Below are 23,700 nucleotides of genomic sequence, written 5' to 3'. Positions count from 1 at the left end.
CATCATCAGAGAGGCTTCTGGCAGCAGATGGGAGCGGGTACAGAGACCCAGAGCCAGACATTATGCAGAGAGAGAGAGAGTCTAATCTGGAGGTCTCCATTGCCCACTACCTCCCACCCCCAAGATGAGGGAACCCTGGGAATTAGAGAAAAGATTATGTATCCAAAGAGGATGGAGGACACCAGGAGAATATGGCCCAGTGAGTCAACTAAGCAGGACTCACATGGGTTCATAGAGACCAAAGTAGCAAATATGGACCTTTATAGGTGTTTGCTAGGTCCTCTGCTAGATGTTAGACTGTTAGCTTGATGTTTTTGTGGGACCTCTAACAGTGGGATCAGGAGTATGGGCAGCTCTTGCCTGTTCTTGGGATTGCCTTGTCCAGCCTCAATATGAGGGCTTTCATCTTGTCTTAACTGTATCTTGTTTTGTCCTGTCTGGCTGTCATCTCTTGGAAGCCTGATCTTTTCTGAAGAGGAAAAGGGGAATGGAGCTGGGGGAGAAAGGAGGAGGGAGCTGGGAGGAGTGGAGGGAAGAGAAACTGTGGTCGGGATATATTGTGTGACAAAAAAAAACTCTTCTATGAAGTGGGGGTCTAATACAGTTGGACTAGAATTTTCTTTCAAAGAAAAAATTTAGAAGACAATAACTTACCAAATAAAATTAGTATACAAATCCCTTATAAGCACAAACAAGAATAGAGTTATTTAAAGTCACTTCATATGAAAAGAAAAAAGGGAAGATTGCCAGGTTGTGTCAGGGGTTGGGTTGATAAAAAGAATGTGTGGACATTTATCTCATATTGGTGAGTGACACACATAATCCTCTCTGTTGTCACCACCTGGGACCCAAGGTAATGACAGGCAGGTTCCCACTTGAGGTGAACTGGACAGTTCAGGGCTGGGTTCTAGGGCTGTGTCTCATAGCACCTGAATTGGAACTGTTAGGACTGCCCATACTTTGAATGGAGGACATCCTTTTACTGCTCTGTGATGAACAACCCATTGTAAAGCCTTCATCTACTTTTCACCAATTTCTTTCAGGTATGTAGCCAGGAAATATCTTTCTTCACCTCCTTCTGCTGGTTCTCAGGGAGACAGACACAAGGCTCATGTAGAGGACACACATACCTTAACATGAAGGAGGGGAGCATGGCTAACGAGATGACTTAGTTGGTAAATTTTGTGTGGCCCAAGCATGAGTACCTGAATTCAATCCATAAGCACTCATCTTAAAAACGTGGTGCTTGTGGTGGGCTCCTGTAGCTCAGTACTTCGTAGACAGAGAGAGAGAGGACATTCTCCTTGGCTTAGCTGGCCAGCCTGACCAACCAAACCAGTGATAATCTAAGTTAGTGAGAAACCTTGTCTCAACAAATAAGCTTGGAATTAATGAGTAAGACATTAAGTTGACTTCTAGCCTCTACACATGTGTATGACAGTCACGCATAGTTAGCACTCAAAGAAGGAAGGTCTACAGTGTTACCAGGAGGAAGTCAGGCTTACCTAGGTGAGACCTGAAGGGACCTTAGAGTCACAGGGACAGAAGAGTGTCTCTGTTTTTCATTCCCACACTGAGAAACTTACAGAGCAGAGGTCAAATGACTCTTCATCTATCTTCTTTATGTCTAGAAGAAGGACATAAAAATATTGTTTGAAAATGGCAGCCATGAGACAGCAGAAGGGGAATATCTTATATATAGTAGTCATAGTTTCAAGTGCTTGCAATCCATTACACACGTTCCATCACTTGCAGAGAACAGGGCTTGCCAAACTAACTGTAAATGTAGAACCAGCAGTCCAAAAAGTTTGAGAACTTGTACATTTTGAGAGCATTGTTGTTAGCTGAAAGAGCTGACAATTCTTCATGGTGTGAGGTCATCTCAAGCCATAGTAGTCCACTCCAGCCACAGACTTACCCCAGGTCTCTTTGTTCAGTGTTTTTTAAAACTAATTCTTCCTATGATGAAGCCAAGCCTTCAGCTTAGAAATTTTATGAGCCCCTGATGATCAAAGCGCTAAAGAGAAGAGAGACTTGTCCCCTCCCACCCAAAAGTTTAGAGGTTGTAGATGTAATTCTAAACAGTCTTATTGAATAAGAAACAGAGCCAAATAGTTAAAAGGCCAAGAGGTCAGAGCACTATCGAATAGCCTTTAGCTTACCAGTAGCTGCCATCCTTCCCCTGAGAGAGAGACCTTCTCCTGTGTGACCCGTTTTTTTTTCTTTTTTGTTTGTTTGTTTTACCTTCTCATTGGTTCTAAACACAACCACATGACTTCCTCATCACTGCCTGTGTATACAGACCTCCAGGTTTCTATGGCTGGTTTTGAGATTAAAGGCATGTGTCTCCATGCTGACTGTGTCCTTGAACACACAGAGACTTTGCCTGTGGTGTGATTGGATAAGGGCATGTGCTACCACTGCCAGACTTCTGCTAAATGGCTTGCTATTAGCTCTGACCTCCAGGCAACTTTATTTATTAACATACAAATAAAATCACATTTCAGCACAAATGAAATGTCACCATAAGAGGTGTCAGGAGAAACATCACACTCTGTGCAATGGCTGCATAGAGAAACCAAACAAACATACCCTGTTCCTGAGTGAGAAGGAACTTTATTGGTTTGTCCAGAAAAACATATATGAGGGATTGGTCCCTTTGTGTCTAGAAGCCCCTCATGTTTGGGTAAGCAGGCAGGATAATCCCAAGACCCAGTGGGAGAAGGAAGTCGCAACATAAAATCTGAGAAAGTTAATTCCACAAGCAGCACATAAAACTGACCCCAAACACATTCCTTAGCTAGCATGGGCAGATAATTTTTCAGGAGAGAAGAAAAATATACGTACATACGTATGTATATGAACAAATTTTCCAAAAAGGGGGAAATGTTTGGGTGTTTGGAGATAAATTACCATCCGGTTCTCTAGCTGGCTTTATGTGTGATAATTATTAACTTGCAAGTATTTGGGAGGAAAAAAGGAAGATCTAAAGATAACTACCCCCAAAGTGGTTTATCATGCAGACTTAAGAAAGTCCTAGGCAAGCTAGGTGGCAGTAGTACACACCTTTAATCCCAGCACTCGGGAGGTAGAGCCAGGCAGATCTCTGTGAGTTCAAGGCCAGCCTGGTCTACAGAGTGAGTTCCAGGCCAGCCTGGTCTACAGATCAAGATCCAGGAGAGGCACCAAAACTACACAGAGAAACTCTGTCTCAAAAAACCAAAAGAAAGAAAAGAAAAACCTAGAGAAAGGTTTAAAAAAATCAGACAGCCTGTTATAATTAAAATGTAAAATATTTACAAAAAGAATTGATAAAATTGGCAGTTCGTTGTAAAAAAAAAAAAAGCCCTTAAAATATGTGAGTTAAATGAGATGCTAAAATAAAAAAATTAAAAACCTTTCTAGAGTTGATATCCTAAGGATAAATTCTAACATAGCTTCCTACTCAGCTCTTTCTCTGTCCTTTCTTCTTCATCTCTTACGTATCTTACAGCTTTCCTTCAGCAGCTTTTTTCTCCTTTCAACTCCCATGCTTACATTAAAGTGTCTTCACTATACAAACCAGTCCCAACATTCCTTCCAGCCTTAAGCTCAAAGTCTCTGTTTGGACCGAGTGGAGATCCCTAAAGCTTAGGGGAACCGCTCAGACTGTTAAGGATTACCAAGTGAAGCTAGGTCTGTGTACTCACCACAGCATTCCTGAGGATTTATGCTGAGATCCATCTTATCTGTCATTTGACTGACCAGTCCTTTTAAACTTTGGTTCTGTTTTCCTTTGCTTCTGCTTTTTCTAACCTCAAACCCATTAAATGTCTGAGTGTCACTAATATCAAAAATAGACATTGCCTAGATCCATCCAGTCTGCTACTGGATCTGTGTAGTAGCACACTGCTTTTTTTTTTTTCTTCATAAAACCTGTTTCCCCTGCCTCTTGTAATAAGTCTGGCAGATACAAAGATTCTAAAGAGAATATCAAAGAATGGGCAGGAAGGATAAGGGGGTTTTCCCAGGAATTTCATTCTGGGGGGAAAAGAAGATACCTTTATCCTCCTTCTTTTCCCAATATGACCACAGTAAATCTTTGCTTTCTGCTTTTAATTTGGTTCTTTTAATCTTCTTGTTATGGAAGTGTCTCGAGATGTGACTTGGCATGAGTTGTGACCCCAGGTTACCTGCTAGAAAACAGTCTGGGACACAATAAAAAACAATTTTCCTTCCTTGACCATTTAGAGAAAGAGAAAAAAGCACGAGAATTTGTCTTGTGTCTAGGACAAACTTCACTTTTTGATCTTTTGTATTACTAAGCCTTTTTTTTGCACATCTTAAAGAAATAGGATAAACTTTCTAACATTTTTTTCGTAACTAGGTGAACCTAATTTCATGTAATTGTGTCATGTCTATGATAATTATTTTTGTATATTTTTGGTTTTTTTCATATGCTGTTTGTGTTTTTAATACACACTGATGATTTCAGTTTTCTTTCTAAATTCATTTTTGTTATGTGCTAAAATTATTCCTTTGGTATGTCCAATTAAATTGCATGTGCACATTCGAATTGAAATATTTTGATCATATAAGTAAGGTCTGATAAATACATACTATCTTATAAATTTGATTACTCTAACATCTTATCACCTATCAAAATGATACCTTTGAGAGTATGAAACATTTCATAAAACTTTAATATTATATACATAGATTTTGATAAGGATTTCCTTCCAAAACAAGATCCAACTTATATAATACATAACATAAAATTCATGTGATTTGTTCAACATAAAAATATTGAAGTGTGAAATGTAAAATTTTTTTCTATTTTCTTTTTTTGGTTTTCTCATTTTTCTTTTTCTTTCTTTTTCTTTTTCTTGGTTTAAGATTAGATTATATAAATTAATAGATTTATAAGTTTACTAGAGATCTCTATATTAAGTTTCCCTTTTACAATGATGACTATAGAAAATATAATCCAAACAAACATAAACATGTTTAATCTTGGTTTCTTAAAATATCTTGCCAGTCAGTGGTGGTACACGTCTTTAATCCCAGCACTCGGGAGGAGGAGCCAGGCAGATCTCTGTGAGTTCGAGGCCAGCCTGGACTACCAAGTGAGTTCCAGGAAAGGCGCAAAGCTACACAGGGAAACCCTGTCTCAGAAAACCAAAAGAAAAAAAATATGTGTGTGTGTGTGTGTGTGTGTGTGTGTGTGTGTGTGTGTATGATTATGTATAATATAAACTACTTGTGGTTATGGTTTACTTTTACATAATATACTTATTGCCACATTGGTTTATAAGTAAATGCTTATGTGAACTAAAATTGTTAACTTGGTTTGTGACAGGGCAAGAGAGTGCTGAGATTCCTCCATCTTGTATTCTTGCTGAAGCCATTTCAGGTTTAACTAGAATTTGATCTCCTTGTTGGAGAATCTCATGGAAAATGTCTCAAATCTCTTCTAGGACCCAAGGCCAAGACACCCTCTTTAACTTACCAACTTACTCTAGCTTCTATTAAACTGCCTGCTTGTTCAAACCTTCTTCTCTAGCTAACATCCTATCTTAGTTTATGTTAAACTGCTTGTTTGTGCAAACTGCCCCCCCCACAGCTGCACTGTGAGATACCAAGATGTGGTTTTTGCCTTTAAAAGCCTCTTGCTCAAAATGCTCAGGGTCTATACCTGGGTGTTGAATACCTGAGTATAATTGAAGACAGCAGGAATAAAGACTTTGAATTGGTTATAAACTGTGTCTGAGTGCTTATCTTTGGTGTGTCCCCATGCAACATTTTGGAGACCCCCCAGTGAGGCCCCCAGAGACTGGACCTAGACACTTAGGGACCTCAGGATCCCCAGGAGTTGGGAAGAATGGGCTGGCTGAAGAGGACTCTTAGTGGGTGTGTCTTGAGATGTTATAAGGTCCCAAGAAAATCCTCTTTGACCAATTGCTGCCAGGCACTATGATGCCTCCACTCAAAAAAAAAAAAAAAAAAAAAGAAAAAAAAAAAAAAAGAAAGGGTAATTGAGGGTCATCTGTTCTGAACACCCCTGGACGTAAATGTGGTCTGTAAGGTACCATCCAGTTAGGAAACAAGAGGGGAAGTCAGACCCAACCACAGATCCCATGTTTGGGATCCATGTGAGACATCACTGGATTCCCCTGCTCTGAACAGGTGTATGAATTTGTTATGGCCGTCCCAGTTTGTCTTTCCTATGTGGCTCTGTATGACTGTGCCTTCTGGTGTGGCTTTGTTCCTTCTAAACTTCTAGCTATCCTAGAGTAATCAGTTCATTAAGCCACTACCCCCCAGGCGGTGCATCATTGCCCTTGTTTTCTTGCAGTCTCATGGGCCTTGCTGGATGTCCACTCGTGCCTGTAGCACCCCTCCCCCCACTCCATGCCAGCCGGTTGCTGCTGGTTTTTTGGTGATACTGGCATCTGTAGTAGCCACTAGTTTCCCTGTAGTATAAATAATGGCTTTCTCTGATGGGAGGTACACCTTCCACCTTACCCCAAGGCTTATGACTTGTGCCCTCTTGTTGGGGACCTGAATCCTTTTGGCTTGGGGAAGGTAGCCCAAGGAAACCCCCAAACCTCCATCTGTTCTCCCAGGCCCTCCAGAGGAACTTGACCTCTCCCCATCTCCCTCTGGAGCACTCACTTCCAGCTTGTTTAGTCTCTTATCTCAGGCTCCACTAGTGGTCCTGAGGTTCTGGTCCTGTTCTCTGTGTGGGGATGGGGAAAGCCCTAGTGCATGCAGGGAGGAGAAGTAAGTCCCAGAACCTTGAGCTCTCTGCTCCCTCCCCCACCTGCTCTAAGCAGCTGGGTTTTCCCAAGGAATGGGAAAGTACTTCCCCAAATTGTGCTGGCTGTGTATTGGGGGTGGAAGCTGTAAACGTTTCCCAATTATGGTTTATTCTCTATCAGTGACTTGCATAATTAAATAAGCCAAACCACTCCATTTTTGATAGATAAGTTGCAGGCCCTTATCAGCTTTGTTGATAAGGAAATGATTTTGGAAAAGAAAATTGTTGGAAACTTTTTTTTAAGGGAGGACAGTGTTGGATGCTTTTTTTCACCAAACATTATTGGGGGAATTGAAAGCCATGGTCAGAAAACCTACCAGCTAACTTACTATAGAAGTCTGGTCATTCAAAGACCTGATGAACTGCCTGCTAGATTTCTAGAAAGACTCTGTAAGACATATTGGGTAGCTACTGGAAAAAAAAACAAAAACAAAAAACAGGGCTGGAGAGATGGCTCAGCGGTTAAGAGTACTGGTTGCACTTCCTGAAGTCCTGAGTTCAATTCCCCACAACCACATGATGGCTCACAACCATCTTCTATTGAGATCTGATGCCCTCTTCTGGCATAAACGTGTACATGCAAATAAAGCATGCATATACATAAAATCTTTAAAAAGAAAAAATTACTCGCCGCTAATATGGCCTTTGTCATGCAGTTGGCCCCAGACATAAAGGGAAAGATCCAGACATTAGAGAGATATGAAAGTATGAATAGGTGTTAACTTTTAAAAATTGCTCAAAAGTTTGCAACAGCTGAAATTCAGCAAAAGAGAAACAGGGAACGAAACTCTTCCATGTAGTGATCACGGTCCTTGAGGAAACAGACAAGAGAGGAAACGGGGGAGATAGACCAGGAGAAGGGTTCAGAGACTTGCCAGCCTCATGTGATGGGACCCCAAGTGGCAATTTCTTGGAATTTAGGAAAAGATATCGACAAAGCACCTTGCTCCAGTGTGTAGATGGCCTCCCCATAGCTCTGACCATTGAGGGGGAATGTGGATAGGAAAAAAAGCCCTTACAGAGGCCTTCCAAGCCTTGATGTACTGAGTATCATCCAGCTGTATGTCCCTTGGGTCACATACCAAGGCTACAACCTGAAGGAAGGAAAGCCAGTGCTTTCCCAGGACCATATTTCAGCCATCCTGCCAATCCCCACCCCCACATAGCAAGAACAAGTATAAGAATTCCTGAGGGCAATTGGATACTGCTGGCTATGGATAATGGGATTTGCTGAGATAGCCAAGCCCCTGTATTCCACCCCCTGGGGTGTATATACAGCCTTTGGGGTGGACCGAGACTAAGCAGAGGGACCTCAAAGCCTCGAGAAAGGCCCTGGTGTCTGCCCTGTACCTGGCCTCCTAGACATTACTGAGCCATTCCATTTGTACATGGATGCTGCCAGAGATATTTCCTAAGGAGTTCTCATACAAACCCTGGGACCCTGGAAAAGACCTGAGGCGTATCTGTCCAAGAGACTTGAGGACGTAGCAGCTGGAGGGCCAGCATGTTCACAGGTCACAGCTGCCACCACCTCGCTGATAAAGGAAGCTGACAAATTAACTTTAGGGCACTAACTGTTCGTGACAGCCCCACACTCTGTTGAGGCCCACTTGAGGACAGCACCTGAGAGATGGATGTCCAACACCCAGGGGAACCAATACCAAGTCCTGCTTCTTCACCAACCCCACATCCATTTCAACAAGATGCCAGCCCTCAACTCCACTAGTCCCCTTCCAGATGACAAATGTCATGGGTCCCTTGCATAGTGATCATGAGGAGATTGACTTGATCTAGTCCATCAGACCTGATTTGACTGAGGTCCTGTTGGTAAAACCAGAAGAGGTTTTGTTCACCTACTGGAGCAGTTTTGCCTTAAACAGGATCAGGTATGCAGAGGCACTGGTGGTGACCCCAAGACTATCTGGGCACAATCTTTAAGCAGGGGAACCTCAGCTCAAGAGCTGAACTTACAGCTTTGACTCAAGAAGTCTGCTGGGGGAAAGACATGGCCATCACCATATACAATGATCGCCAATATACTTTTACCACAGCTCATGTTCATGGGACTCTATATAGGGGAAGAAGATTGTTAGCCTTACCAAAAAGAAATAAAAAATAGAGAAGAAATTTTAGCCCTATTATAAGCTCTCTGCTTACCCAAGTGTTCTGGAACCTCCACCTCAGCCCCTGGCACTCATATACCCAAAGATCCTGGAATGTTCTGGTGGTAGCTCCACTTCAACACTCCTCCCTCATCTCTCTCTTCCCCAACCCTGCCTTGTCTCAAGCCTGTCAGACACTGCTCCTCCCCAGAGATGCTCATGACCACTCCTACAGGGTATTTTAACTGCATCTCAGAAAACAGACACATGGTTTTTCGGGATATCTTTCCCATTTCCTTTGTGTGGGGGTGGGGTGTGGTGGTGGGGGTGGGGAAGTCATCCAGAAGGGCTTTACCCATTAAACAGGATTTTTCTAATTTGGTTTGAATTTGTCTGATTGCATTGCAAAAGACATCCAAAAAGGGATTTCCTAGTCAGAGCAGCTGACTTGATCACCTGAAAAATGGCCCTAGAATCAGTGGGATCCCTCCCAAGTCTTTATAGCTCTTCAGGAGCCCAATTTATGGGCCACCCCTGAATGCAGGAACACACCCTGGGGCAAGATTCAAAGGACAAAACAAAAAGTGGCTAAAGAGGATACACAGGAGTGGTGGAGGAGAGGCAACTGGTTGTGGATCTCTACCTAGTCAACCTCCCCTTTGCCATGCTCAGGGCCTGATATACTCTTTACCAGGAGGAACTTCCTCCTTTGAAGTTATGTTTGGGAGAACACCTCATATCCTTCCCACACTCCAAGGTATTTCCCAACTGCTGTCAAAGTAGCTGGTGTCATCCCTTGAAAAGAAGCCACTGAGGATGACACCAGATGCATTGTCACATGGACCCCTTAAAGGTAGGACTGACCAGAGTACTAACCCAGGATAAACAGTCCCCATCAGCCCCCAAACCTGGACATGGGAATTCAGAAAAACCAGGCATGGAAAGCTCTATCTTCCAGGTGAATCTCTGCTCCCTTACCAGGGATGGAATAATATTGGCCTAGGGGAGAGATGGGTGTCAGTAAGTCTTCTGTGAAGAAGACTGGCCAGAAAAAAGCCTTCAGGGATCACAATTTTATGCATGCTCTGCTAGGGAAAAGGTACCTACATCATGTCCTCAAAGTACTAATGGTTTGACTAAATGTGCTTCCTGTAGCTCACTGGAAATTTACACCTACACTTTATATTTATTGGTCTATGTTGTCCCTCAGGTTTATGCCTCTAGTAGAGAAGAAAGGAGAGCTCATGTTGGCCTTGAATCAGTGTTATCAAAAATCAATGGTCCCCTGATTCTGGACCCAATCCTAGCTAGTATGGGCAGGAATGGCCAGTGTAACTACCACAGGGCCCTCAGCCTTCATTGTTGAGAACCAGAACTTTAGGGAACTGAGTTCCCAGACAGACTTAGACCTTGGCCACTTGGAGAATTCTATTTCCAGGCTGGAGAGTCAAATTGACTCCCTCACAGAGGTAGTCCTATAGAACTAAGGAGGCTAGGTCTCCTTTTTATGAAACAGAGAGGACTTCACATGGCCTTAGGAGAAACTTGCTCTTTCTATGCCAACCAATCAATGGTAATTACAGAAAACCCCGTCATGGTCAGAAAAAACAACCTTAAAGAAAGGAAAGAAAGAAGGCATAGATCAGATCATTGGTATCAGTCTCTGTTTACCTGGTCCCCATGGCTGACCACCTTACTGTCAGCAATAGCCAGACCATTGATTTTTATTCTGACCTGGTTAATGATGAGACTCCTGTGTCCCCACTGCATGGTCAACTAAGCTACTGATCCTAGGGATCAATTATGCTCTAGAACAGGACAAATCAAGAATTTGACTCAAGCTCATAGCACCAGTGGGGAATGTGACAGGGTAAGACAATGCTGAGGTTCCTCCATCTTGTATTTTTTTTCATCTTGTATTCTTTTTGTTTGTTTGGTTTGGGTTTTGGTTTTTGGGGGTTTTTTTGTTTGATTTTTTGGGTTTTCTTTGGTTTTTTTGTTTGTTTTTGTTTTTGCTTTTTTGTTTGTTTTTTGAGACAGGGTTTCTCTGTAGCTTTGGAGCCTGTCCTGGAACTCGATTTGTAGACCAGAGATCCACCTGCCTCTGCCTCCTGAGTCCTGAGATTACAGGCGTGCACCACCACTGCCAGCCACCATTTTGTATTCTTGATGAGACCATTTCATGTTTAACCAGAATCTGATCTCCTTGATGGAGAATCACATGGAAAAATGCCCCAAATCTATTCTAGGACCTGAGGCCAAGATGCACCAGCTAATACCTCAGCTTCTGTTAAACTTGCTTGTTTTTGCAGAACCCTACCCCTTCCAGCTGACAGCTTATCTTAGCTTCTATTAAACTGCTTGCTAGTGCAAATCTATTCCTAATGCTACAGAGCAAAATACCAGGATGTAGGCTTTGTTTTTAAAAGTCTCTTGTTCTAAATCAATGGTTTTCAACCTTCCTGATGCTGCAACCCTTTAATGCAGTTCCTCATGTTGTGACTCCAACCATAAAATTATTTTCATTGCTATTTCATAACTATAATTTTGCTACTGTTATAAATCATATTGTAAATATCTGTGTTTTCTGATGGTCTTAGGTGACCCCTAAAAGACCCTAAAGGGGTTGTGACCCACAGGTTGGGAACTACTGCTCTAAATGCTTGGGGCAAGTAGGTATTTGGGCCTAAGTGTAGCCCGAGCCAGCTGGAATAAATACTTTGACTAGAAATTGTGTGTGAGTGGTCATCTCAGTGGGCTCCCCATACAGGTTCAGTTTTTTTTTTTTTTTAACTCACAGTAAACTAAAATTTTAAGAATCAAAATAATGATAAAAATCAAAAAGTACATTGAACCAACATGATCATATAGGTAAACAAATAGAGATTGGTAATGGTCCTAAATCTTTCTTTGGGACAATTAACATGGGTGTTTTTTTTTTTAAATCAAAAAATTTTAAATCTGATTGTAAGGACAAGACATACATAATTATTCAACCCTTGTGAATGTTATCTCCTAGATCTTTACCCTAATTCTGGCTCTACACCATGGATTCTATTGCCTGAGGGTATACAGTAACTTTAAGCTATGATTACTCTACTCCTGAGTAAGTTTTTCCTATCAGACAATTTCACTCCCTTGAGATACTAAACTCTTTATTCCAAAGATTAAAAGAACAACTTATGTTAGTGTATATATGACACAACTATTTTAAGCATTTTAAGGATAAAAAAATCACTACCACCTCTTGATAAACAAACAGGTTTTTCAGGAGTTTTATTTTAGCCAGGCATATGTAAGAAAAAATCCTAAATAAATTTAAATTATCATTTTGCAAACCTACTTTGAGGCTTACATACACATCTTAAAGTTTACAGATCATCTTAATGTGTTACTCCATACTGATATATTTTTAAATTATCTTTTTTCTTAGTTAAAAATTATGATAGTCATAAATGCAAAACTTTGTTCAGTTCTACATGCGTTATCTGACTTTTGATGCCTCATAACCACTAAGGAAAAGTAAATGCTTTTCATAGAAAAATCCAAAGTACTTGTTACAGTAACTTAAATATTTAACAAGTAATTAAAATTTAGTTAAGAAAACAAAATCTATCAATGCACTTTAAGTAAGTTTACAACTACTATCTAAGATACCATATGTCTACTGAGTTTTAGATATAACCAAATGAGTTTTCACTTAAAATTACCTCATTAAATTTTTTTTCTAAATTTTAAATTAGCAATCATAATGTTAAGATTAAAGTATGTTGTAAAAGGCTCTTTAAAAATAAATATGGTTGTACCTAAGTTAAAATAATATGTAGGTTAAAAAAATTAAAGGTTACTTCAATACCCTGAGATGTAATACTTGATTTTCTACAATTTTTTTTTTGGTTTGTTTGTTTGTTTATTTTTGAGACGGAGTCTATCTGTGTAGCCCAATTGTCTGGGAACTCGCTCTTAAGACCAGGTTGGTCTCAGACTCACAGAGTGCTCAGATTAAAGGCCTATGCCACTACCTCCCAGCTAACAATATTTTCTCCAGAATTGATCTGTTCTTAGTATTCTTTCACTAAATGGACATTTAAAACTTATGATTAAATTTTAGTTTTTAAAAATGTTTTCCCATTGGACAAAGCTTTTGCTGTTTGGATGTCAGTCATTGCTTTAATCATTAAAAAATGTTCTGTTTAGAGAGTGATATCTACTTAAAATATACCTAATAAATTACATAGCGATTGTAAAACTTGTTCCACTGGATAAATATTTAAAACTGTGCATAAAATTTGGTCTATTAGATAAACAACACATAGTATTGTAAAAGATTTTAACTGTGACAACTTATGTTCAAAATTCGTTACAGAGTCTTCTTCAAAGAAAAACAAAACATGATCTCATCAACTTAAAGGGGAGAAAGGGATATCACCTCAAAGACTCCATTCTGATTTAAAGATGAGGACTGTCTCCAGTACTTTTTATTCACTCTTAGGAGATGGTAAACTTTCTCACATTGTCTAAGAGCACCTTCATCTTCAACACCACTGACAGTGCAGAACCCTGAGTAACTAAACATTTTTCTCACCTTTTATGTTTCCTAAATATTCTTGTAATTAGATTTTAAAAAATATTTATGACATCCAATATTCTACTTAGTGTATTTATAAATGATAAAATAATATTAGTCTTGATTTTAATGAAGTTACAAATGAAAGTATCATATTGTTTCATCTGATTATACCTTTTTGTTATAACAGTTTGCTTACCCTAAGGTCCTACCTTATACAAAACTAAAGTTTGAAATATTCAAGTTTTTCATTGTCTTTATAAATATATGCATATAATATATAGTCTCATGATTTAGTATAATTTAGGTAAAAATATATAGTTTTCAAATTAAACTTTAAGTTTATTTACTCTACCTAGAGTTACTCAAAGATTTGGGTTAATTCTTATTTCTACATTAGAAATAAGATAATATGAAGTATACAAAAGACATCAATGTCTAACAACATTTATGATGTTTAAGATCTTCAATATTGATGTTTCTTGATGTAATTAGCATCTAAAATGTTGTATAGTACAATTAACCATGATTTCAACATTAAACAATTTTGTATTTTAATATAAAAAATAATACTACAATGATTCCTTTGAAAGTCACATTTCTAACTACTTAAATGTAAGTAAGAGAGTCCATTGAATACAAATAACTAAATACAAAGAGAACTATAGAGCCAATCTTTTAAAAATATGTGTAAATTTGGTCTTTTTAGATGTTGGTTTCATCTGTCACTTTCACTCCATTAGGCCAAATGGTATTCTTGATTACTTAATTTATATATAGTAATTTTATTTCACATGTAAATGTTATGTCAGAATCAGAGGATGTAAAAATAATTCAGATCTGTAACATAATGGCTAATGGTTTTGATATGATCCAAGACTTTCTTTCTTAATGGCCTCTACCAGCTATCCCTCTCTCCTGGAGACTGCTATCCTGCCCACTACTCAGCCCCATCTATATCACATCCTACGAATGAGCCTTCCTAGCTACATGGGACCTTATAATATTTAATAAATTTTATGTGGTCCCTGAATGTACAAATTGTGATGCCTGAGTTACAGGCAGAATCATATATGAAAACAAGCTGTGTTTAATTCTCAAAAAGAAATTGTCTATGGAGAGTGATTAACTGATTAAAATTTCACTACTGTGGAATGTTTCAGGTCCGGTGGCTAAGTACCTTATTGTGGGCAAGTTTATTTCTCCTGAACAGCCATTCCTGTCTGTGTCTGAGCTAACATCTTGTGACTGATAGAAACCTTTTCAAATCTATTAACTAACAGCCCACTAGCCTCCACTAAACCAATGCTAAGAATGTCATCAGATACTATCTTGGGACCATAGAAAAGTTTCTCCCATCTTGTACCTGCCTCTCTGATGTTCCCATCAATGTATTTTAAATTTGCCTTGATTTGTCACTTTCTTTGTTCTGTAAAACTAGAAAAACTTATGACACTTCTTCCATTATGGAACATGAATTTGAGGTAACCCAAATCAGTGTTATCAGGCCATGGACACTCAAAATGGATCCAGAATAAACTATCTTGTTTCCTTAAACTATTTTCTAATTTTTATTTTTGTGTGTATGAGTATTTTGCCTGCATGTATTTAAGTGCACTATATGCATGCAGTGCCCATGGAGGTCAGAAGAGGGCCTCAGATCCCCCTAAAACTGCTGGGAATTAAACCCAGACCCTCTGCAAGAGCAACCAAGCACTTCTTAATTGCTGTGCTCTCTCTCCAGCCCTTCAGTTTTCTTTTTATTTCTGTAACAACATCATAACAAATAAATCCTCTGATCTCGAAATACTGGTAGTAACATATAGTGAGATAAACGAGATCACCAAAACAATGGTGAAGACCTCTTAGGTGGTAGTGTATCTTAGAGAAACAGTTTTGTACTGCAATGCCGACTGTCCCAGGGAATCCCATGCAGCAGATGATGTGGAAATCATCATGTCTCTCCTTCATGACTGCAGTGATTGAAGGTATGATCCAAAATATCTGACTAAATATAAGGTATGGAAATAGAAAAATTAGAATGGGTTGTGGTGATTGAATTGTATACTTATGTGAAATCAGGCAGCTTCCAAAGATAAGGGGCTTATAAAAATCTATCTGAGCCATCCACATTTTTAAAAATAAAAGTTTAAGAAGCAACCTTAATAAATCAGGCTGACAAAAATGAAGGTATAGATAAGAGTTTTTAGCCCTTTCTGAATTCCATAATTTTCTTTGTATTTAACTTATTTTTAATTATTTCTTTAGGAGTTTGATCCAGACCAGGTATGAAATGAGGCTGACATTGAAATTATTACATAGTTTAGACTTGACCTGAACTTTCCATTTTCCTGATTTAACAGGAATGAACTGCTATGTCTATCAGGCATTTTTATTATATAAAAACGGTGGTTTGCAGGCCACCTTCTAATTTTGAACCCCTGATGCACGTTGTTCATTTCCTGATGTTTTTTTATGACATAGGAGAAAAATGTTATCCTTGCATGAATTATTACTGAAAATATACACTCAACAAGACATCATTCAAACATATATCCAAATGTAATATCATGCCCAGGATTCCTCAGACAATAGAGGCATGCCATTAGATAGCTTCTCTTGAACCTACTGAGAGCATTGGCCAAAAGAGAATGACAGAAATACAGAGAAAAAAATATTCCCAGATTTGATAGTCAGATGGTAGTCAGAATTAGGATTTGAAGAGGAAGTGTAGTTTTGTTCCCTAAAATTCTTACTCTGCTGCTGGTTTTTCTGAAATCCAAACATGCCAAACCTAATGTAGCCCACAAAAACTTCTACCTGGGAGATTTCTCCAAAGAAAAGAAGCCACACTGGGGACTGAAAAGGGTAATCTAGGTTTATTGAGGGAGAAAGTGATCCTGAATCACAAGCATGGGATTGAAATAATATGTACATATATATTTAAATATATATATATATATGATTAATATAAATATAAGATATGGATATTTATACTAAAAGCAAAAGACTTCATGAACTGACAGCTGTTATTAGGCCAGGCAGAGCTATGAGGATGAGCTAACCCTGATTTTTTTCCTGAAGGAGGTTGGGAGTGAAATACCATGTCCTTTAACAGTCAGGAGGCTTGCCTTTAATGGGTACAAAGGTGAGAACAGCCAGGAACAATCAGAGGAGGACCAGATAAAAAAGAGTGATAGAAAATCTCTTAATTAAAAAAAAAAAAAGGTGCTTCTTCAAAACTCTCAGCCATGCTTCTGGCTGGACAGGTGAAGAATAGGAAATGGGTCCTAACTGGGGTGTGACTAGACATCCACTTCTGGTACTGAGGTGAGTGAATTCTACGGTAGAAGCAAATGGCCCAAGATCAGAAGAAGGGAAGATGTCAGGAACCCCAGAAGCCATTTGTTGAGCTAGCAGAAAGAGTTTGTATTACAGCAAGCAACCTAATAGGTTTTAAGGGTCAGGACCCCAGTCCTGCAAGGCAGAGTTCCTGTTCAAAGCCAAAGTCAAACTGAGAGACCCAGTGGGGAATGAAAGGTATTGTCTCCTAAGAGAAAGTGTGAGCTCAGAATCCTGGCCCAGCATTGGAACCAAGAAACTCCAGCCTTGAGCACCTTTTGAAGTTTGTCCAGATTATCTCCTCTGGGACTCAAGAAGGTGTGGCTTCTTCTGGAGACTGGACCTTAACCTGAGGCATTTCTTGGCTCTGGGAAAGAGTGGGAAGCAGCACTCTGGAGTTCAGGATAAAGCTGTCAACCTCTGCAGTAAATCTAGACTTCCACTTCAAGGACTGATGGGGGAAACCCACAGAGACTGCTGACCTGGGCTAGGGAGAGCTCATGGACTCTGGATGGACAGCTGAGGAACCCGCAGGACACTGAACCAGGCCCTCTGAATGTGGGTGACAGTTGCATGGCTTGGTCTGCTTGTGGGGCCCCTGACAGTGGGACTTGGATTTATCCCTGGTGCATGGACTGGCCTTTGGAGAGCACTCCCTGTGGTGGGATACCTTGTTCAGTCTTGATGCAGTGGGGAGGGGCTTGGGCCCGGCTTAACTTGATGTGCCAGACCTTGTTGACTCCCCATGGGAGGCCTTACCCTCTCTGAGGAATGGATTGTGGGGGTGAGGGGAGGTAGGAGGGGAGCAGGAGGAGGGGAGAAAGGGGGAACTGTGGTTGGTATGCAAACTGGAAAAAATAAAAATATAAGTATGTATATGTATATGTGTATATATATATATATATATATATACTTTTATTGTAAATATATAAATGTGTGTTATGAGGCAGGGAAGGCTGTGTGTGTGCAGCTGGCAGTCTTGGGTGTATATAGGTCAGGAGCTCAAGATTCACTGTTCCTAGTTGGAACACACTAGACAGATGTTGTGACCTGGTAACCTTTATTCCCCCATACCCCCCACACTGCCCCCTCCCTGGGGTGGGGGGAGCAGAATCATAGGAAAACAGAGAAGTGTAGCTGAAAGCTGAGAATTAAGCTGTAAACAGAAGACGATTTGCACACTGCCTGGGGCAGGGCATGCAAAGGGGAAGAAGGCGGGGTCAGGCAGTGTATGGAGAGGATGGAAGTATGGTGTGGTGGATGGAGCATGAGTTAAGTGGGGGCTTCAGAGGCTGAGGATTAAGCTCTGTGTGCACCAGAGGGAGGAAAGTGTGGGGGTGTGGAGGGCTAGGTGTCTTAGGGAAGTACAGTGAGGAAATCAGACTCTCCTGTAAACTGCTTCCACAGCAGTGGGGTTCCAGAGCGACCCAGCCCTGCTGTCAATCTTCAGAGCCTGCCCCTCACCGGATGTGGTTTATCCTTGCTTCCTGTGAGGAGGGGAGGAACTGGGTCTTAGTGCCCGTGGCACACAAGCCGCGTTTGCTGCTCTGGACCAGCTGCTGGCAAGTTCGGCCGGAGGTCTGCGGTCAAGGTAAGGACCCTGAATGTCTACCAAAGAGCAGATAATAACCGCAGAAGCTATGCTAGCTCTCGCTCATAGGTCAGCAGGCTTGCCCTGGGAAAATGTGAGTTGTCTTGTAGCTCTGCATGTTTCTGGGAGGAAACAGGGACCCCGGTCTTAGAAAGTAACCCTGATTCTGAAAATGATAGCTTCCTAGGTCACAGTTAAACCCAAGCTCTGGCTTCTAAGTGGTAAGGAGAGAACTTTGAACCGAATTTATGTCCACAATGTGCTGTCCTGGCCCTGGGCTGTAAAACGCCCCAGGGAGAGTACACAATCAAAGGAAGTGGACTGGACTTAATCACCTGAAGATAGGTAGCTAATGTTTAAAAAACGAGAGAAGTAAACATAATAGCGTGGAAAAAATTTTAAAAACACTAGAAAAAAAATCCTAATGTCAGTGAAATGTGAGTTAGTTCCTTAAAACCTTCATGGTGGAATGAGAGAACCAACTTATGGAGTTTCTGTACAGATTTTTAAGTGCCTAAGGAGACGCTTGCAACCCCCACCTCAGAAAAACAACTGTAAAAAGCCCTGAAGGGCACGGGGTTAGCTGTGCTCAACACGGGGTGGTGGGTTGTCTCAGTGAACCAAAGGGAAGAGATACTTTGAGGCTTAAGATAGCCACGCCCAACACGTGGGTGTCAGGAAACCTAACTTCTGGTAGCCATGCCCAGCCTGTGGGTGACACAGCAGGACTAACGGTGGCCACGCCCAGCCGTGGGGGTCACAATGGGACTAACAGTGGCCACACCCTTTCCGTGGGTGTCAGGAAGCCTAGCCGGGTGGCCACACCCAGCCTGTGGGTGTCACAGCAAGACTAACGGTGGCCACGCCCAGCCCGTGGATGTCAGGAAGCCTAACCGGGTGGCCACACCCAGCCCGTGGGTGTCAGGAGGAGTAACCGGGTGGCCACGCCCAGCCTGTGGGTATCACAGCAGGACTAACGGTGGCCACGCCCAGCCCTTGGGTGTCAGGAAGTCTAACCGGGTGGCCACGCCCAGCCCAGCCTATGAGAGTTAGAGGAAAGCCTAACTTCTGGTAGCCTGGTCCAGCATATGGAGGTCAGAAGGAATCATACACCAGACATAACTGGAGGCTTTTATATTCTTCCGAACTACTTTAAAAATCAGAGACGGAGGGACAAACGGAAAGCACAGCTGGAGAATAATTTTTGCTTAGCATTCATGAAGCCCTAGGTAAAGTTGCAAAGACGGCAAAAGCAGATGTTATTAAATTTATTTAGCACTCAGGAGGCAGAGGCAGGCAGATTTCTGAGTTTAAGGCCAGCCTGGTCTACAGAGCAAGTTCCAGGACAGCTAGGGCTACACAGAGAAACCCTGTCTTTAAAAAAAAAAAAAAAAAAAAAAAAAAGGAGGGGGGGGAACCCAGCACAGTGTCTATCAAAATAATAATATAAATAAATAAATGGAGTAGAGGCTGGAAAATTAACTCAGTGTTTGTTTAGCTTTCGTGAGCCCTAGGTAAAGTTGCAAAAATGGCAAAAGCAGATGTTATTTTTATTTATTTATTTATTTATTTTGGTTTTTCAAGACAGGGTTTTTCTGTGTAGCTTTGTGCCTTTCCTGGAACTCAACGAACTCACAGAAATCCACCTGCCTCTGCCTCCCGAGTGCTGGGATTAAAGGCGTGCACCACCACTGCCTGGCCAGATGTTATTAAATATTAAATAATAAGTTAAATATTAATAAATAAGTGAAAGAGTTAAAGCCTCCTTCCAAAACTCACATACCATTAGAAATAAGAGGATAAGCTAGGCTGTGGTAGTGCTCACCTTTAGTCCCAGCACTCGGGAGGCAGAGGCAGGCAGATCTCTGAGTAGGAGGCCAGCCAGGTCTACAGAGCGAGTTCCAAGACAACCAGGGTTGTTACACAGAGAAACTCTGTCTGAAAAAAGCAAAAGAAAAAAAAGAAAGAAGGAAGGAAGAAAGGAAGAGGATAATGGGAAATTGAGTGGGATGAGGAGAAAAAGAATGAGGAAATACAGCAATGGGTGAGGGAAGTGGGCAAAGTATGAAGTGTACAAGGTATACATATGAAGAATTTTACAGCAGTTCCCATGACTTAGTAAAATGAGTACAGACAGAAAAAGCATCAGTTTAAACTGTGTGAGCAGGATACTAGCTGAAACCTAGCGCACAGCATAGAGATATTTAAAATGCTGCTGAATTGGGAGCTGGTAAAGTGAGAGCCCTCTGCTCCTCTCAAAAGCCTTCTCTGAGAAGGAACAGCCTTGGTCTTGCATAGGCCCACTTTAGCCTTGGTATCCAGTACCCAACATCAGTGAAGATATACGAAGATGAGGGAGTCACTTCCAAAAATAATGGGGCCTCTGAAAGTCCAGGCGCTATAGTGTGACCTGGACATGTAGTCCTGACTAGGCACAGTCAGTGTTCCCAGGGCATTTTCAGCCCAAGAGGGCAATGATTAGTGCTGTGAGTTTCAACATCTTCCTCACATTTGTGTGTGTGTGTGTGTGAAATCTGTGTTTTCTTAGTGCATGTGTATATGTGTGTGTCAATGTGTGGAATGTGTGTTTGTGGAAACCAGAGGCCAAACTAAGGAGGTATTCCTCAGGAGCTATCCATCTTGTGTTTAAGATGGCTTTTCTTCATGGCCTGGATCTGGCGGATAGGCTAGTTTTGCTGGTTGCAGAGGCCCAGGGATCCTTCTGTCTCCATCCCAGAACTGAGATTATAAGTGCAATCCACCACACTTCGCTTTGCTTTTGACACATGGATCCTAGGTTTAAAGCTCAGGGCAAGCTCATTATGGATTGAGATACCACCCCAGCCCATCAGCATGTCTTACTTCAATCCAGAGGTAAAATGCTTAGTCTGATATTGTAGGGCCCAGTGAAAAGAAGGGTCGTGGTGCTATGCTTAACATGGAGCCTAGGAAAGGAACTGCAAGTAGGGTTGAAGACACCAAAGAACATTGGATGGACCATTTTAGAATTGTCAGCAGTCTGTACTCAGTCATTGCAGTAGTGGGAGCTCTCTGAAGCTCTTCTCCAGGCTCCTAGGCATCTTTCATATGGCAAGGAAAGGAGAAGAGTTCTGGATGTGATTAGAACTAAGAGTACTCAGGCAACTCTGTAAGTCAGAATTAATGGAAGCTGGTCAGAACAAAAGCCCAGTGTATCCTTACCGCAATGTTCTCCTCAAAATCTGCAAAAAAACTGCTTATAGTTTATTATTTTCCTGATCTAGGTGACAAGATCACTTGCTCTGCTACCCAGACTACATCTTTCTCTTCTGACTACAGCCGTCATGCCTAGAGGAAAGAAGAGTAAGGCCCGTGCTCGAGAGAAACGTCGCCAGGTCCATGATGAGGCCCAGGGGCTAAATGATGCTCAGGCAAAGGCATCAGAGAAAGAAGAGTCACATGCCTGCTCTGATCAAGCTTCAGGAGATGCTAAGTGTCCTACTTCTGGCTTTCCACTGGGTAAGGCACCCACCATTACTGCTAGTAAAGGCTTGGCCCACAAAAAGTCTGGTAAAGGTGCAAAGGGCCAAGAAGAGAAAAACGAGAGTTCTTGTAGGGCCCCACTCTCCACTGGAAGCATGCAGATGGATCTTTTATCAAGGAAGACAGGAATGCTGGTGGAGTACATGCTCTGCAAGTACAAAGTTAAACAGCCTGCGAAGAGGGGAGAAATGCTCAAAGTTATCAACAAAAGGTTCAAGGATCAGTTCCCTGAGATCCTCAAGAAAGCCACATATCGTTTGGATATGGTTTTTGGCATTGAGTTGAAAGAAATCCAGCCCAATGGTCAATCCTACATGCTTATCAGCAAGCTTGATTTCCAGGATGATGGAAGTCGGAGCAATGAGCTGGGTCTTCCCAACAGGGGCATTCTGATCCCTCTTCTAAGTGTGATCTACTTAAATAACTACTGTGCTTCAGAGGAGGAGATCTGGCACTTCCTGAATATGTTAGGAATCTATGATGGGGTCCCACATCTCATCTTTGGGGATGTCAGGAAGCTCATCACTGAAGAGCTAGTGCAGGAAAAGTACCTGGAATACCGTCAAGTTCCTGGTGGGGATCCTCCATCCTATCAGTTCCTGTGGGGTCCAAGAGCCTATGCTGAAACCAGCAAGATGAAAGTGATGGACTTTTTAGCTAAGGTCAGTGAAACCATGCCGAGTGCTTACTCATCTCTTTATGAGCAGGCTTTGGTTGAAGAGGAAGAGAAAGCCAAAGACGAAGCTGCAGCCAGGCCTGGCACTAAGGGCAAGGCCAAGGGACATACTAAGATCAAGTTAAGCCATCCTACTCACAAGTGAGATATAGGTGGCCTCTGCTATATGGTTGAAAAGGTCTGTTCATCTTTTTACAAATAAGTTGATATGGTTTTGGGGGTGTTTTAGCAAATCGTTAACTTGGAGTTAGAATATATATACAGAAAAATTTTGTAGACTTTCTTTACTGCTGTTTGTCAAGTTGAATGTTCACATTTTGAAATACAAATTAGTATTTTGCATGTAAGTTTGGCAGTGCTACAGCAAAGTAACATGGCATTTATAGAGGAAGAATCTTGGAGATAGAAAAATCTGTAGCAAAATATTTGAAAATGGACAAAAGTGAAAGTTGGTCATTTATTGTTTACTCAGTTACTTTTTTCAAACTTAAGAAATGTACACCTGCATTTGTTTTTGATATTAAAGAATGCATGAGAAATTCAATCACAGTGAGTCAGATCTCTTTGTTAAGACTCGTGCTCTACCTAAACAGTAATTAAACATCCAGTCTTGGGATGTCTTCAGACTTTATACTGAAGATGTTTATTGAAAGTAGATGTAGTGCCTACTCATGCAGTATTAGATTCTAGGAGAAGATCTCATTATGCATGAAAATGAAAACTAGTTTTCTTCCCAATAAAGAAAGAAACTGGTTTTTGTGGCATTGGACAGAAAACATTTTTAAGTTGCTTTTTTAAAAAAAAAATTCTGATAGTTTTATTGCAATTTAAAATGCTGTATACTCTGTGCCATCTCAATTTAACATGAAGAAAAATAATCCCAGGTGGATGGGTAGCAATGAATCAAATCAAAATGCTTATATTAATGATTCCCACTTAAAAAAAGAAAACTCTTTCACAACTGAGGTTTTGTATACCAAAATGTGAAGTCATATATTGTGTTCATGTAACCAAAATAGCCATGTGTTGTTTCTCTTTGAACTTATTCCACCGATGTTCCAGCCTACAACTTAACAAATTTTCCCCAAGACCAAACATAAC

General features: G+C 41.0%; 1 protein-coding gene across 1 annotated transcript; it reads left to right on the top strand.

Moving 5' to 3' along the window:
• Window positions 1-21,724: 21,724 nt before the first annotated feature.
• Window positions 21,725-22,744, top strand: LOC118574682 (melanoma-associated antigen B4-like). The gene has a single exon (XM_036175605.1). The coding sequence runs from the start codon at window positions 21,725-21,727 to the stop codon at window positions 22,742-22,744; it is 1,020 nt and encodes a 339-aa protein (XP_036031498.1).
• The last annotated feature ends 956 nt before the right edge of the window (window positions 22,745-23,700 follow it).

This window comes from Onychomys torridus, chromosome X, assembly GCF_903995425.1.
Source record: "Onychomys torridus chromosome X, mOncTor1.1, whole genome shotgun sequence".
Classification (NCBI taxonomy): Eukaryota; Metazoa; Chordata; class Mammalia; order Rodentia; family Cricetidae; genus Onychomys; species Onychomys torridus.
The sequence above is the reverse complement of the archived record's forward strand: the minus strand, read 5'-3'. Positions and strand labels throughout refer to the sequence as shown.